General features: G+C 31.7%; 1 protein-coding gene across 3 annotated transcripts; it reads left to right on the forward strand.

Moving 5' to 3' along the window:
* Positions 1–7: 7 nt before the first annotated feature.
* LOC132704844 (tyrosine-protein kinase Btk-like) lies at positions 8–17212 on the forward strand. 3 transcript variants are annotated; one of them, XM_060675122.1, is made up of 11 exons: positions 8–393; positions 5705–5909; positions 5981–6151; positions 11617–11830; positions 12491–12556; positions 12615–12743; positions 12799–12992; positions 13052–13223; positions 13287–13455; positions 14424–14795; positions 14853–17212. In XM_060675122.1, exons 1-11 carry the CDS (start codon positions 241–243, stop codon positions 14952–14954), a joined length of 1947 nt encoding a protein of 648 aa, XP_060531105.1. In that variant the 5' UTR covers positions 8–240; the 3' UTR covers positions 14955–17212. The 3 variants fall into 3 exon arrangements, with proteins under 3 accessions (XP_060531105.1, XP_060531107.1, XP_060531106.1); XM_060675124.1 differs by lacking the exons at positions 8–393; positions 5705–5909; positions 5981–6151 and adding an exon at positions 7987–8116 and having other exon boundaries at positions 14853–17204; XM_060675123.1 differs by lacking the exons at positions 8–393; positions 5705–5909; positions 5981–6151 and adding an exon at positions 9878–10320 and having other exon boundaries at positions 14853–17204.
* Positions 17213–17230: the final 18 nt, after the last annotated feature.

Genomic DNA, 17230 nt, shown 5'->3' on the forward strand with positions numbered 1-17230 from the left:
CCCAAAATATATTATGCAAAAAAAAGCAAACATTTACATGATGCACGAAGGCAAATCATCTGTCTAATACTTGTAGTTATTTGTAGTAATTATAATTGAACATTATATTTTATATTCCATGATCCCCTCATAACCCTAACCCCAAGTTTCCTTTTGTTAGGTTAGCAATTTATTTATGTTTGTTTTTAGTTTAGATGTTAAGAATGACTTCGTGGTATAGCTTTCTGATTTATATTTAACATGTCAATTTTTAACACTTCGTTGGTTCTAAAGCAAGGTTACATGGTCAAACGGTCTCAAAATAAAAAACTGTATACATTAGTGAACTTCAAAAAACGTTGGTTTGTGCTTACTCGAAAATACCTTATTTATTATGATGATGAAAATGAATCGGTAAGTAGATGTACATGCCGATTATGATATGAAATATGTATCAATGAAGTAATGGTTCCAATTAGCATTTTAAGTTAAGTTTTTTTTCGTTAGTATATAGAAAAATAGTAAGAACTTTTATGAGATGTTTTTTTTAATTTATACTTTATTTTTTTATCTTTGAATGCGCCACAAAACAAAATCATTTACCCTGTCATTAATTGAGTTTTATCTGACCAAAATACCCCCTTTTGCCCTGTCCACATAGGATCCGCTTATATTGAGCAAAAACATTCAGTTTGACGCCAAATTTTAAAACTTTTAATAATCACAAGATGCCTTGCAAATACTTTATAGATTGGTTTTTGGTCGTTTTCCCACCAGTGAGGAAAATAAAGTATTACGTCTTTAACATTGGGGGTTTGGAGTATATGTTAAATTAAACAAAGTCGATATTTGTTTACTTGAAAATTATACCAACAAAACGACATAATATTTTTGAGATAAGTATAATTTAGATTCCGCGCGACTAGTTATTAGTTAGGCTGTAATGGAAGTATAGTTGGTTGCCTAATCAATGAGTTGTCTATTTGGGAGCCCCAGGTGGAATTACACTGCCTGCAGATATTTTATTAATAATAATGGAACTTTCAGTTGCCCATTTTATATGCCACATCAAGGTTCAAATGATTGAGAATTATTATCGTCGTTCAAAATTTTAATTTTACAAAAAAAAATGTGCTTTTAAAAGCGGGTCAAATTAACATGAAAGTGTGATACAGGGTGATTCGATTTAAACACATTTGGTGGGGTTATCTGGGTTATTAACAAGATGCGTAAAGACACGTATCGTATGTTATTTATGGTAACAGCGCAACAACATTAAAATTGTTATAAGTGGCGTCCTAGTTTTATCTTAAAGAAACTTGAAGATTTATTTTAATTTAAATGTTAGAATTGGTTCCATAATTGGACTGCGTAAAACTGAATTTTTGTATTTTTTTTTTAAATTTTTGAAATTATTCCAAATATTTCCAGCAACATTTAAGGAATCAAATCTCGTAATGCGCATATGCAAACAAAACTAAAGAGCATTCGCGCAGAACAATGTTTGTAAGATTTAATTTGAAAGTGTTAAATGTTAAACTTATTTGATCGAACAATTTGACAATTTAAATTTTTGCAAAATCACTGAGTCATAGTTATTTTTAGAGCTTTAGAACCCGAAGTTGAAAGAGTGAATTTTGTGTGTATAAGGGTGATTTGAGCTGTGAGGTGTATGTATGACTGTGTCCGTGTGTGAAGGTTTATGATATATTGAAAAATCTAATTTGTTTTGTGCTTTCGTAATAGTTAAGTCTAAAAAATTAATAGAGATTATGTAATGAATTAATGTAATTTAAAAAAGAATTCAATTGTCTGTCCTTTCCAACAAAGCAAGCCAAGACACCATCCACGTATCTATACCACCATAAAAAAACTTTGACTTAAAGGATGTTCTAGTATGACATTTTCCAAATTATCCATAAAAATCTCGGCTAACAAAGGACTAAGTGGGTTTCCCATAATCAAACCTTCTTTAGAGATGTAAATCATTAAATTCAAAATAATTTTGGTTTAAAGATAAGCAATCTAATAAATCTTGTTTCACCAATGGGTTAACCTGTTTCCGAGTTAGGGTGAAATCTACTAAATCTATCACACCCATAGATGGAATACTGGGAAATAAGTTTGATTCCTTTTCTTTAATGGTACCAAAGTGAAACGCATATTTCAAAAATGAAAAGAATATATAGGGTGGGTTATCAAAAACAGCGAACTAGATGCGCAATTTTCTTCCAAACCTGGAAAATTTCTGCATTACGTTACTGAGCGCAGCCATGATGCAAGAATTATTTTACAAATTTTTAGAGATAGGTATAGCAATATCTGGATAAAATCGGCTTTATTTTTTGTACAGACGGTAAAACCGAAATATAGCAGCTGCCTTTTAAATCCGGTAAGATATTATGCCACTTGAATGTAGAAGTGGCAACATTGGGCGCTTCAAAATATCTTATAAGTATATATATCAATTCCGCGGCCAATATAATTTTAAATAAACGATGTGCATAATGAATGTTTTTTACTATATTGCACTTTTCTCATAGGTGTAGTTTGAATTAAATGTTTAAATCTACGCTACTGGTTAGATTAAATTTAATCTAAACTGAATTAGAGTCAATTGGCAACACCGCGAAAAGTGCGTATTGGCTTTTATGGGGGAGGCGAGTATACAAGAGTTCTTCTCAAAGGGGCGAGAGTGTCTGCGCATAGAAACTGGGTGGGACTTTAGTCGATTTTCTAACAGCTGGGGTATTTTTGTGACGCTATTCTCCCACGAGTTGGTAAATGGAATAAATAATTATAATTGGTATGTTGCGTTGCTCAATTGCTAATGTGATCGTTATGCCTTTAGAATTTTAGTGCATGAATTTTGAAGAGATGTGAATATTTCTAGTGACACTTTAAAAACTTTGTAAATAATGAGTTTAAGTTTAATTGGAACGCAATCTTATTCGAGTATAACATACGGCATTACCTTAATAATCACCTCCGGTCATTATTAATTAATTTTGAACATGCAAATTCATACTATATATAGTGGAATTACTTTGCGTACAAATTGAGAGCACAGACGACATAAGCATTCCATATTGGGCGTCAGAGGCTCGTTTTTAGATAGTTTAAAACTCTAGGAGAAAGTGCTTTTTTTTGATAAATTAATTAGTTTGGTAATAGAAATATATTTATCTCGTCGCAATAAATATCAATTATAATTAATTTGTAATTGATTTAACATACCAACTTTAATTAAAAGATTCTGTTTTTTATTATCTTTTTGCTAAAAAATAAATTGATAAGATTTTATTACTTCCATTGATTTACCCAAAGTCTGTTTCAGACAGGTTTGCTTAGCGGTAAATCTTCCCATAAACTTCTAGTGTCCACGCTCATAAAGGAACACAGCTACGGATTTTTGATTTGAACAAAAATTAATAGTTACAAAAAACTTAAAAGCTATAATTATATTTATTTGAATAAATTATTTAATATATAATATGTTTATTCTATTCTATTCCTAAATTTATTATAATTGTTTTGGTTAGTTTGTTTTATAAAATTATTAATATCCAACTTCATAAGTGACAGACTTTTTCTCGGCCTCCGAGGGACTACAGGAATATATTGTTTACAATTTTTTTAATAAAGTTTATTATAGAAGTACTTTTACTACTACTAATACTAGCCGAAAAACTGAAAGACTAGATGAGTTTCTTTATAATAATTTGCGAATAGTCATATGCTTATTGGTCAGAATATAGATTACTTTCTCTCTGACCATGTTCAGACAAAACTATTCCAGTGAGTCAAGATGATCAATATCCCATCATTTTCAGGAGAGAAGATAGTTTTAACTTTAGAGAAACTAAATCCATGTAATATTAACCAAATTCCAAAAATATTTTGCATCTGTGTTTTGTTAGGACGCTTTCACACCTTTCCTTCGTATTTCTTTAATACTTTCCCTATTCATCTAGGCGCCTTCTAAGACAGGAACTTTTTTTTTCAAAATGGTAATAAATTCTTTCGCATTTTAATTTCTGGAAAAGGTAACACTCCTAAAATTTGCTCATTTTTAACAAAACTTATTTCATTAGCATTAACAGCAAAATTCTGCTTAGTTTCGTCAATGCTTTTTAGTCCCAATAAATTCTACCTCACTATTGAAGTGTTTCTCTTTCCCCCTTTAGAATTAACTAAAAAGTTTTTAACCGAAAGAGGCGTTGCTCTTCTGGGGAAAATTAAGTGATACTACTAAGACATAAATGTTGGTCACTATTCTCTTCGACATTGCTTTTACTTTTAGATGGAAGTGTCTTTTTGATTCTAGAACCATTATTTTTAGAGCCCTGCTTTCTTTTTACTGTTCCATTATTTGTCTATTTTTTAGTCTGAATTGTAGTCTTCTGTGAATTTTTTTCTTGTGCTGACTCAGGATTGAATTGTAGGCACATTTTCTTTTTTCTTTGGAGAAAAACAGTTTTTTTCTGATATATCCTGTAGTAGAATTATATCTCTGGCATGGTTTGCCTCGCATTATTCCTACATTTTTGCAGATACTCGGGTTTTCTTAACGATAACACAGCTTGATGGCGCTTTATAAAGGCTGGTATCAATCATTTTCTGGACGGTCATAGCATATTCTTGGATAAGATTAAGTAACTCATCCCTATCGCATCATCATCAACTATTTTATTTTCAGTGTCTTGATTTAAATCTCCCATGCAATCTTTGCGAAATCACAGCAATCGGTATGCCGTATAGTTCATAAATTTCCATTTTGTACATCCTTGACTGCGTTTTCAAGTTCTTGCTTAGTGTATAATGAGCCAGTTGTTTTTCAAGAATAATTTCGTACCATCTAAAACAAAAAAGTCATGTGTTAAATACTTTAAATGAATATACCCATAGCTCTTTGGGGTAAAAGTAAACTTATGTTTACTTTTACCGCAAAACAATGTTTACATTTCCCCACCACTAGATTTGAACGTGGCAAATGTAAACACCAACAAGAAAAAAAAGCTTGGAGTCTTTAACCTTGAATCATTTACAAATCAATAAAATAACGTATTTTAAAAATATTAAACTTTTATAGCAATACTTACTTAAAATATAAAAAAATTTTTTAGCACATTTTAATACCACTGCAAAATTTTTGCAGCACTCTCAACAAACGGCAAAATGAAACTAAAAATCGCCGGTTGTCTATGAAATTCGTTATGGCGCCAATAAATGGACAGACAACCTTAAAGAAAACGATGGATATTTAAATCCGATCTTTTTACTTTATTATTAAATGTACGTAGACAAATTTTCATAAACCAGATTTTAACATTTAACGAGGGAAATAAAAGATTTCGCTATTTTAATAGTATATCCTAAAATGAATGTTATATAAATCTTGGCATGGTATTGTTTTGTTCGCTGACCCAATTGAGGTACTCAAGTTTTGTACTCCACAATTTGAGCAACAAAAAAGTGTAATGTTTGCAAATAATATCCTTTAGTTAGTTTTAAACTAAACCAGTCAATCAATGCCACAAAAAACTATTTTATATAAGAGAAAAAAATATTCAAATATGTTGACTGGTTCAATGTAAATATAGACTACATACTACTCAAGTTATCAAAATTGAAAGATGTTTTTATATACACACTCCACGCCACCACCACATACAATATGTTTATTGTTGGATAGGCCATATTGACGGTATTTTTATTTTTTCAGAAGAGGCGAGAAAAGGGGAGGGTTGAACTGGAACGGGTTCATACAATCGAAGCCGCTAACACTTTTTTCACCACTGAGGAAGTCGGTATAGAAGGCGAGTACTTCCCATTCCTGGTGGGCTACCACGCTGATGACGATTATACTCTGTTTTTGCTCGCCCTACAGCCTTTGGACAGAATAGAGTGGATTGTAGCCATAAGAGAAGGTACGCCAATTTTTCGGAAACCAATGCGAGCTCTCTTGAACAATCTTTATAAAAACGTTGTTTCTTTTCAGCTTGTGCCAACAATATAATTCTACGTTATTACTTCCACCCTGCTCCCTGGAACGGTAGGAAGTGGAATTGTTGCAAGTCCAGCACCAAATTAGCGGAGGGTTGTCGAGAGTGTGGAAATTGGCTGCCTAATAGCGTTACCGACGACAATAGCAATAAGGAAGAACTCGGAAGTAAGTAATCCTTTTTTTTACCTTGTTTATTAACTTGTTGATGTAAATGTGAGACCACTTCTAAGTTGATAGAGTTCAGCATAAGGCAGGTTTGCATTTTTATTGAACCCCGTTTTTTGCCAATTAACTTTGTGCTGTAAGTGTTTTTCTTTGTAATAAATATGTTTTCGTTTTGTTTTTATCTCGATTTGTTTTTTTAGGTCTTCAATTTTATTAATTTTTGGTGATTTTTTTATTTGATAAATTATATTATTATTAAATTATTATATATTATAAATAAATAAAATTTGTAGAAATTTATTTAAATTAAGAAAATATATAAATTCAATTGCTTGGTTAATGTTTCATATTTTCGCAATTTTATCACTGGGACGTGTCTAGATATTTTTTATATGTACTTATCTAATAGCATTAAAACACGGTTACCACAAAAATATCACGATATCAGATTCTTACAGTACATTAGATAAAAGTACAGATAAACGTTATCTCGCGTTGGTTGAACAGATTGAGAGCATTTGACGAGGATTTGTGACAAAAATGAAAATAAGAATAATAGGATGTGTGCGTCCAGTTTTTTGGACATCGCAAAATATATCTGGTATGCAATCACGTTTGATATTAATTTGCGCTCTATGCAACAGTTTTACTCTTGAGTTTTTTAGCCAATCGACAGTAAAAGCAACTAATTATCAACAACACCGAAAGTAATAACAAATATAAATCGGACTAAATATTATATTTTTAAATACGTATAATTAATACATATTATTTGCAAATCTAATATTAACCAAGTTTGGAATTTGATCTACGATAAGATTAAATTTTTATTTTCAAGCGCCACTTCCCTCACGATTAATTATTTACTAACGTTTGATATAAAACTAACAAATGCTAAATTTTGATATAGTCCACGCCCACTATTGCTAATAGAATGTTGTGGTTGGAATAAAAGTGATGCATAATATGAAATCTTAAATTGGGAAAAATGGAAACAATTGTGTTTCGCCGCGCTGAAATCAAAAAGCTAGAATATTTTGACCGTGCATCAGTCGCATCAACACTAAAGAACCCGTTGGTGGTGTGGGTATCGCATAATAACTCATATCAAGTTTTTACGGTGTTGTCATTTGTCAAAAAGGAACCTTAAGAAAGATTAAATGAATCATCACTGATTTTTGTTTTCCTCGACATTTTATTGACGTCTGAGATTAACCTAACTCTTGTTTTAGATATATATTACCGGGAAATCTGATGTGAGGGGAAAGGAGCAAATACTAACCAAAACTAACCAGAATCGAGTTACACTAAATACTAAAGAACAAAGTAAATCGAAACCCCGAACTAAATGAAAATGATCCTAATCGTTCATCAAGACTGGCAGCCTTGCCGGCAGTAGTAGAGTAGTAGAAGTCTGCATCAACCTGTTCAAATTTTAAATATTGTGATTTATTAGCAAAGAAGAGAGAAACTAGTTCTACATTACTTACAAACTCTAAGAATAAAAGGAAAGAAATAGGGGTCTGAGAGATAAAAACAAAGAATTTTCACGCGGGAAGCAATAATCGTACTCTTTTCCAACAATTCTGCCTTTACTCAATATCGGGGCTTTATCCAATTTTCTTACAAGTAAAAAACCAATCGATATTTCTGAAACAGACTTTATCTAAACGAAAAATGTGATTACCTCAACGCAAGAAACACGTTTAAATATATCGTCTACTAGGAATCGTTCGTCGGATGTGGTGCTCGAAAATTGATGTTATAAACATTATTGCATGACAATAATTATTTGAAATTGCGCTGGATAGGCACGAATGCCGACTTTCGCGAAAAAAAAATCTGCGCGTCACAAAGGTTTTGTTTTTAGTTGCTCTTAAATGTTAATTTTAAAATAATAATATTTAACAAAGAAAACTGATATTTCTATTCTCCATTTTTGGTGCTACCATTCGTTTTGTATAGGTAAGTTCAACTAATGCTAACAGCAAAGTTATACGCGTACGAAACTTAAAATTTTTGTTGGATGGCAGCCGTGACCAATAGCAATAACACATAATGGTTAACAGTATTTATTTCACATTGTAACATGTTACAACGTTAGGTACAACAATTACTTAGGTACCAAATAAATTTGTCGTTTATTATCGTTGGTAAATGATATCTAAATATTCTGAAGTACAGGGTGATTCACGAACCATACGTATGGTATAGACGTATTCATTTCTTTGTCACAGTGCCAAATCATTTCACTTTTCATCATCTGCATCAAACTGCATTTTAGCTCTTCCTTTACATTTCTGGACCGGTCAAATAAATGTTCAAATTTTCGGGACATTTTCCATTGTAATTAAAGACGAACTCCCAAATTGATCGTCATACTACGTATATTCACCTACGTCAGTTTCGTTTGGATATTTCCAGGATTTTACCGCACGGGTTTGCGAGCAATCGAATGTTTTTGGAGATATTTCCCACGTATTGTTTCATGAAAATTTACCCAAAAACTAATGGTCGTAGAAAATAGTATAGTATGCAACAAGTTCGGTAAGCTTTTTAAGTTACTCGTTTATTAAACACTCGCTCTGCTGGGCTCCGCTCGTACCAAATAAACTCGTGAATCAAATGCCGTTTACCGCACTTGTTGCATAATATACTATTATAGTGAACTAAGAACTTAACTTATAAGTTCAAAATTTGAAACATTTCATTAATTTTAATAAAGCAACATATTCCTTTAATAAACCAGCTTTATTGATACTGGGGAAAAACGCAATTTTGTCCACTCTACAGAATAGGTAATTGTAAATTGCGCGCGTTCACTATTTGACGAATGGAAAAAAGAATAATATACTATATATATATATATATATATATATATATATATATATATATATATATATATATATATATATATATATATATATATATATATATATATATATATATATATATATATATATATATATATATATATATATATATATATATATATATATATATATATATATATATATATATATATATATAATGTTTCAAAAACGCGCCAATGCTCGGTTGCATATTTGTCGTAAAAAAGTTCATATAAGCGTAGGTCCGCAAATGCCTAATTTCCAAGATACATGTTTAGTACTGCCGTTTTACAATACGTTAAATATTGTTTGCCCGAATTTGTTGGAATTTGGCAACGTCGAATCCACAAAAAGCAGAACTTTTTAACTCTTGAGTATTTTGCATCGTTTTTATGAACATTTATTTTTTGGACCATTTGATTATAATAAACAATAAAACTACCAAGCTAACACCAAAGAAAATATTGAAAATGGCCACCATGATATGACCCCTATGATATAAAGATTTTGGACATTATGTTCCTTACGAATACACAGTACACTACTACTCTGCTACTGCTACTACTACCAACTAATTACTAGAGAAATTGCTTGCTAAATAGCTTCCTGAGATGTAAACAATTTTACCGGATTTATTATCTAGTAGCTGGTTGATGAATACGCGTTTATTAGGCCATGGTACCTAATCTTAGAACCTGTAAAAAATTAAAAAAAAAAGACAAAAATTGTTTGTTGTTTTTTGTGAAATTATTTTAGTGTAACAAGGAACTAAAGAAAAGAGATAAACTATCAAAATATGGATTGTGGACCAAACTTTTTGTTTTGCTAGTCAAATTATATTGCGTAATTTTATTGTATTTTTTTATTTATTTTATTTATTTATTGTATTTATAATACGTCATTAATGAAACAAAGCACTTTTACTCCAGAACGTATAAAGCAAACTGGTCCACTTGCCACTTAATTTACTATTAAAATAAATAAAAAATTTACATCTTTTTTTAATGCATAAAAAAATAACTGCCACTAGATAACCACCTCAATAAATCCATACGAATCGATAAATGTTAAAAGAGTTATTATTGCTGTAGCCAACATTTGAGGAACGGTTGTTGAAACCTGTTCTAACGGTCAACAAGTTGTTTCTCCTTGACTCGACAGTCTTCTTAACGCCATGTTTGATGGCAGGCGATCGTCTTTCTGCCCGCGTTAGTTACGTATGTAATGGTTTTCAGCTGTTTTCCGTGGTCGCAAAGGTCCGAAATTCATTGAAAATGCAGTTTGATGTGTTGGTAAACGTTTTCAGGAATGCCACTGGTATGTGCCAATTCATTTAGGCCAGTTAATTGAGAAAAATATGGTTGGTGATTGCGGTGAAGGTTTTTATTATTTAAGGTCATCCGCTGTAGATGCGATTAGCAACATATTTCTCAAAGGATACTTACGAGCTTCGAAATATAGCGCAGGTGTATTTAGTTCATTATTACTATCCTTATGTTTAGGAGTAACAAGACTGCAAAATAACCTAATTTATAAATTAGTAATACAAAACTAGGCCACTAAAATGACGTTTTGTTTAAATTGACCCACATTTCCATTAAAATATCAATTTTCGATAATTGCCAACCGAAATTATTTCCTTTTAAATTTCCATCTTAAAGAATGATACATTTTTTGCGAGGTGCTGTAAGTTTATAATATTTTTTTCCGGGAACGAGCGTTCAATTTATAATGTTTTCACATTATGCAATTTCTGGGTGTAGGATTATTCGCACCCGTTCGTAGTATGTCCGATTGTGGGACTATTTTCGCATCATCATGGGGGAAGTGGACATACATATTAAATCACTCAAAAAGCCACTTTAGATGATACAACAATCAGAGGTCAGTTACATTTGAATTGCGAAAGCACCTTTTTAAAAGTGCATTTTGCATACGCGATCCTAATTTGCACAAATTTTCAAAATTTGAATTTAATTTTTAATGCTTTTCTTGCCAAAAACGTAAAAATTTTGCATACATAAACGTTTGAAATTTAGCTGCCCTACTTTTATAAAAGGAAAAAAAAACATTTTGTTAGAGATTTTATCCCTTTTTTAAGAACTTATAAAAATGTAGGTATAATGAAAATGAGGAAGACTGTGTTAGTGAGTACGTAGTCTCCCTTGGAGTAGGCGTCTAATGCTGCATAATTCTGGCTGTAGGTATATTTACCGGTTTCGCAACTAGAGAGTCTCAACAGTTTCCGCAAGAAACAAAAAACCGAAGCCCAAATTCAATCGTCGAAACTATATCAACCTCGCATAAGGTACAACCTTTTTTAATTGAGAATATTTTGATGGCATAAATAGCAACGTCGAAGGCCACAAATTGTTTTTAAGAAAATAGCTGACGCCTCCTTTGGGCAAAATTTCTCAAAGGTAATCCACGAAAAATCAACGGAAAAACGGAAATTTCCAGCTGTCGATTTTATTTTGAAAGTTAGAAAAACGGGGTTTTGAAATGAACTTGCTAGATCCATGTGACGGGAGTTACATTTTAAATACCTGCTATACATCATAAACATCAATTGCAGTTTATTTTTGTATTCATGCATATATGATTTGTTTATAGGCACTCAATCAGGTACAATTATGCCCGGGGGCACTCCGGGTACTCCGTCTGCCCGTCAAAAGGACAACAAGCCCGTCCAAAGGTCTAAGGTGGTGGTGGCATTATACAATTATAAAGCCATAGAAAGTGGAGATTTATCTTTAGAGAAAAACCAGGAGTATGAAGTTTTGGAGGATTCTCAGGAACACTGGTGGAAAGTCAAAGATTCCAAGGGGTAAGCATAGGTGTTTACACGGACTATGAAAGTGAGTTTTTTCTCTGTTGTAAGCTGTAAGTATTGTAGCTCAGAGGGTATCATTTCTAACATTACGTTTCCATTAAAAACTAAACCCTAAGTAAAATTTCAGTAATACAACAGTGCATAAAATATTCATTACATTATTACGATTATTGCCCTTTTTTACGAGAGTTAAAATTAAAATATTTTTTCTACTCGTTATTCTAAAATTGCCGATACGTTTATGAACTTCATCAAATGTATCAAAAAAATCCGATCACTTCCAAAGCTGCGGCCGAAGTTGATGTCTTAAAGTGATGCTTGATTGGTGTATATGTGAGATTTTGGGAGTACAAAAATATAATTATATTCCCTATCCCTATGCGCATAAAAGTAAAAGCTGCGGGTTTGTTAAAGTATTAAATTGAAGTCAAATTATCAATTATTTCATATTTCTACTTATCTATACATTAAAATATACATTGAAAATAACATTAAAAACCTTGATAAAACTTTGAATAAAATATACAAATATTAAAATTTTTAATATTTTGAAAGAACCTAAATCCAAGGACGACTCAAGCATTATATTTTTTTTCTCGTGATTACATTTATTGGTTTAGATGGTCCTCCATAAAATGTGGCCTTTAATTTTAGCAACGTTGGATTCATTCCGAGCAATTACGTGAAGGAAAAAGAGTTGCTAGGTCTTCAGCAATATGAGTAAGTTTGCAGTAAAATAAAATTAACCAAGCATTTAATTTTGTACAACTATTTTTAGATGGTATGTAAATGATATGTCTCGACAAAGATCAGAATCTCTGTTGAAACAAGAAGACAAGGAGGGATGTTTCGTTGTAAGAAACTCGTCTACAAAGGGACTGTACACTCTTTCATTGTACACAAAAGTGTAGGTCACATTTTGTATATGCCCGTTTTAAATACTTTTCTAAATTATTTTTCAGACCCCATCCGCATGTAAAACATTATCACATCAAACAGAATTCCCGGGGAGAATTTTTCCTGTCAGAAAAACACTGTTGTGTCTCCATTCCCGAATTAATCAATTACCATAAGCACAATAGTGGAGGACTGGCATCAAGACTGAAAACAAGTCCTTGTGATAGACCTGCACCTGCTACCGCGGGTCTTAGTCACGGTGGGTTACCTTTTATTTTTATTTTGGATGTAACAGTAAAATCATATTATCTGCATCAGATAAATGGGAAATAGATCACAGTGAACTGATGCTTCTGGAAGAACTGGGTTCTGGACAGTTTGGTGTTGTTAGGCGGGGCAAATGGAGAGGATCTATCGACGTTGCAGTGAAAATGATGAAAGAAGGTACTATGTCTGAAGATGATTTTATAGAAGAGGCCAAAGTTATGACGTAAGCTATATTTATTGTGCTATGTTATATATATTTCTTAAATTTTGGTTCATTTACTCTTAGAAAATTGCAACATACCAATCTGGTGCAGTTATATGGTGTTTGCAGTAAAAATAGACCAATTTTTATTGTGACAGAGTATATGCGACATGGTTCATTACTGAACCATTTAAGAAGGCACGAGCAGTCATTAAGTAGTAACCAAGGTCTGCTTTTGGACATGTGCATACAGGTATCAATGCGGTTTTCATTTGTCAATTTTCAAATTATGTTTAATTTTTTTTTGTGGGAGATCAAAAGCTGAAAAAAACACTTCTAAATTAAAAAGACGAGATGAATTAATTTTATATATTTTAAATAAAAAGGACATATAAAAAAAAATTCAAAAAATTCATTGGCTAAGAAAAATCAATTTTATAACACAAACACCATTTCTTTTAGTTTATGTTTCAACGGATCTATAAACATTTTACTTTAAATCTTTATCATACAGCATGTTAAAAGTAGGAGCATTAAAGGGTTATGGTTTAAAGCTGAGAACTCCTTTGGTAAATTAAAAGAGTAGGACACTATTTGATTTGGTTATTAATCAGCGGCAAACGACATTCCAGTGATATTTGGTACACTACTTTGGGTCCTTTTCACAACTTTTCAATTTGTTCATTGGTAAGGAATATTATAATTTCGCAACATAAATATTAATTTTAAGTAAATTACCCTCTCTTGCATTTTTCTCTTGTTTCTTTCGGTTTTAGAATAAAGAATCATTATAATTGCTCATGTCGTTTTAATTGAGGTTGGTAGAGCAATAATAATTATTATTATTTTGATAAGTTATTGAGAAACTCTGAGGATCTTCGCCAGTGAAATAATTGAAAAGTTTAAAATGGATACAAAGTAAAAGAAATCAATAATAATAATTTTTTCAACACCATGTATTTCGAAAACGAAGCGACATTTCAACAGATTTTATACCACATTTTCGACTTAAAATTGGGTAAAGCATTATTCTCCTTCCTTTTGTCAGATAGGTTCAAGAACACCTTGTATTTTAAAAAAATAGATTTTCACTGCCGTGGTCAAGAGATCATGGCAGGAGCTGTAGGAAAATAATTTATAGCAATTTTTGTTATTTTTTGAAAATTAAATTCACTATATTTAACCATTTCCTAAAAAATATTGCTTTTCAATTATTTTTAGATATGCAAGGGTATGGCATACTTGGAAAGGCTCAATTACATTCATAGAGATTTGGCGGCGAGAAATTGTTTAGTTGGCACTGAAAATGTTGTAAAAGTGGCTGATTTTGGACTTGCTCGGTACGTTCTTGATGACCAGTACACATCATCCGGTGGGTCTAAATTCCCCATCAAATGGGCCCCTCCCGAAGTTTTGAATTATACTCGTTTCTCGTCCAAGTCCGATGTGTGGGCTTACGGTGTATTAATGTGGGAGGTGTTTACATGTGGCAAAATGCCTTATGGCCGTTTGAAAAATAGCGAAGTGGTAGACAGAGTTCAAAAGGGTCTAATTTTAGAGAAACCCAAAGGGTGTTACAAAGAGGTCTATGATGTAAGTATTTTTAGTTAATTCTAACCCATTTAAAATATCCAATTTTATTTTTTGTAGGTTATGAGAAAATGTTGGGCGCATTTGCCAGAAAACCGACCATCCTTTAGGATATTGAAGGACACTCTTCTAAATGTATCTCAAGGTATCTTAGTCGATTGACTGGCCCAATTTGTATGCGACACCGTGGCCAGAGCAACGTCCCCGTCGGGAATGCCCTGTACCTCTTCTCAAACGGACGATTATGAATTGGCTTGGTTAGGTATATGCAGAACACTCTGTAGGGAGGCCCAGCACACGAAGAAATTGAAATGAGTGGTGAAGCTGAATTTGTGAAAAATAACCAAACCTTATGTATTTATTAATCAAATACATAGTTCATACTGCCAAAGTAACAAAGCAGTGTGTGATTAAATTGAAAGTCTTCTAAGTGAGGCTTTTTTACATACCTTACACTCTGTACTAGTGTATTTTCTGACAAATTAACTAGGTTTTTTACCAAATTGTGATATTTATTTTTTAGTATCTTTATGTAATTCTTATATACCAAGTGAGACAAGAAATTGGAAACGCTGTAGCTTTAAGTTGTCCGAGACAGCGATTGCAGTAATGGCTCAATATAAGTCAAGAATGAAGTTTTTCAGCATTGTTTTCCCTTTGGGCTTAAATGCATATATTTACATTTTTTATGGTCCACTGAATTTATGCTTTTAAGTCCCTTTCATTTCTACTCAATTTGCATTTTTTGTGACCCACTGAATTTATACTTTTAAATCCTTTCAATTTATGCTATACATTTTTGAATTTTTAATATTAACACAATGCAGGGTACTAATAATATTCTCTACAAAATGCGGGTTTTTCTTAACAACAAATGGACATGAGAAACTAGAAAACAAGATTAAAATGCCCTTGATGATGATGAGCAAATTAAACGGAAGTTTAACTATTAAGTTTTTGGTGGTAGAGTGCAAACCAACTAAGATGCCCAGAGCAATCTTTGACGTCAGTGAGAAGAGAATGGATATCAAAATAAATAAGAACTAATAGTTCAGATTTTCACGAAATTATATATTTTCACATGACAATTGTTTCGACAACACCATGTCTTTATCAAATGTTTTGTGAAAATGGCAACTTTTAGTTTTTATTTATTTTGTTAAAATGGATTTTCATCAAGTAAAAGCCACCTCAGTTCAACAGAATGGATATGTTTTAGTCAGACAGATGAAAAGTATTCTACTCTCCTAAAAAGCTCTGTAGATTTGGGATAATATATTATTTTCTTCATTTTGCTTGAATATTCAGCTATTTATTCTCCATTAACATGTAATTAATATATAGTTTTATAAAAATAGGGACATTAAAAACTGCTGAGTGTTTCGCTTTTCTTGTATCACCCTTATAACAATGAATAAAATATTTTTTTTAACTTTATAATTCATTGGCCACCAAATGTTTTATAAACCACTTTTTATCTATAGCACTGCCTTTCAACAAACTTCTTATTGAAAATATTACCATAATACTGACATACTGACATCATTTACTTTGTGCGGTAACAAAATGAGTTTTCAATACAAATGTATATTAGTGTTAGTAAAGTTTTAGTGATCCGGAGGAACCTTAGTTGATTGTATAGCATAAATACATTATCTGTTGTGTTCGATGTATTGTGTTATCTTGTTACTACTAGCACTGATCTATGAAGAATAGTTATACTGAAATAAATGAGACAACAAATTTTAGTCGATTTTTGAAATCTTGTTCCACTACCGATTAAAAAGAGATATTATGCAGGGTATCCTCAGTCATAAAGGAAGATAAATAACATATTTCTGTTTTATTGCTGTATTCTAGACCCATGTTTTAGGTTAAAAACACCTTAGCTCAAAATGTACAAAGCCCGGAATGTACATAATTTGTAATGTAAGCATTTTACTTGTGATTAGATAACATTAAGAAAATGTTCAAAATTTAAAATGAATATTTCCTCATTTTCCCCTTAATATTTTTGATTGGGACTTTTACCCAATCTCCTAAGCATTGTGCAAGTCATACAATGAGGCAGAACAGCAGTAGCATACATTCTGGCATATTAAGTCACTCAACTTAGTATATATAAGTGCAATGACATAATATATTGTTAATATATGTTGGTATGAAGTCTTAATCTTCCTCTTCGCATGATACGAAAACGTGTTGCCTTAAAATGCGTCTCAATGTGTGCCTTGCCCAAATGTTTATTTCTATGCAATATTTGATGTTCTAAAAATCTGAAAAACAATAACTGTTGTGATAATAATAAAAACTATACAAAAATAATATATTGCCACTTTTTGTAATAAAATGAATTAACTGTTTTAGTTACTGTAAATTTCTGAATCCCATTTTTCACTCAAAATCACCCTGAACTTGTATAAATAAAATAAAACGTG

Source organism: Cylas formicarius, unplaced genomic scaffold (assembly GCF_029955315.1).
Source record: "Cylas formicarius isolate icCylForm1 unplaced genomic scaffold, icCylForm1.1 PGA_scaffold_7__23_contigs__length_41026272, whole genome shotgun sequence".
Classification (NCBI taxonomy): Eukaryota; Metazoa; Arthropoda; class Insecta; order Coleoptera; family Brentidae; genus Cylas; species Cylas formicarius.

What these genes read in the sequence shown, in the direction of transcription:
- LOC132704844 (XM_060675122.1), top strand. Translation starts at nt 241, where the DNA reads ATGTCAATTTTTAACACTTCGTTGGTTCTAAAGCAAGGTTACATGGTC. An exon ending in ATGATGATGAAAATGAATCG is followed by an intron (nt 394 to 5,704) that starts GTAAGTAGATGT and finishes TTATTTTTTCAG; the next exon opens with AAGAGGCGAGAAAAGGGGAG. An exon ending in CTTTCATTGTACACAAAAGT is followed by an intron (nt 12,744 to 12,798) that starts GTAGGTCACATT and finishes ATTATTTTTCAG; the next exon opens with ACCCCATCCGCATGTAAAAC.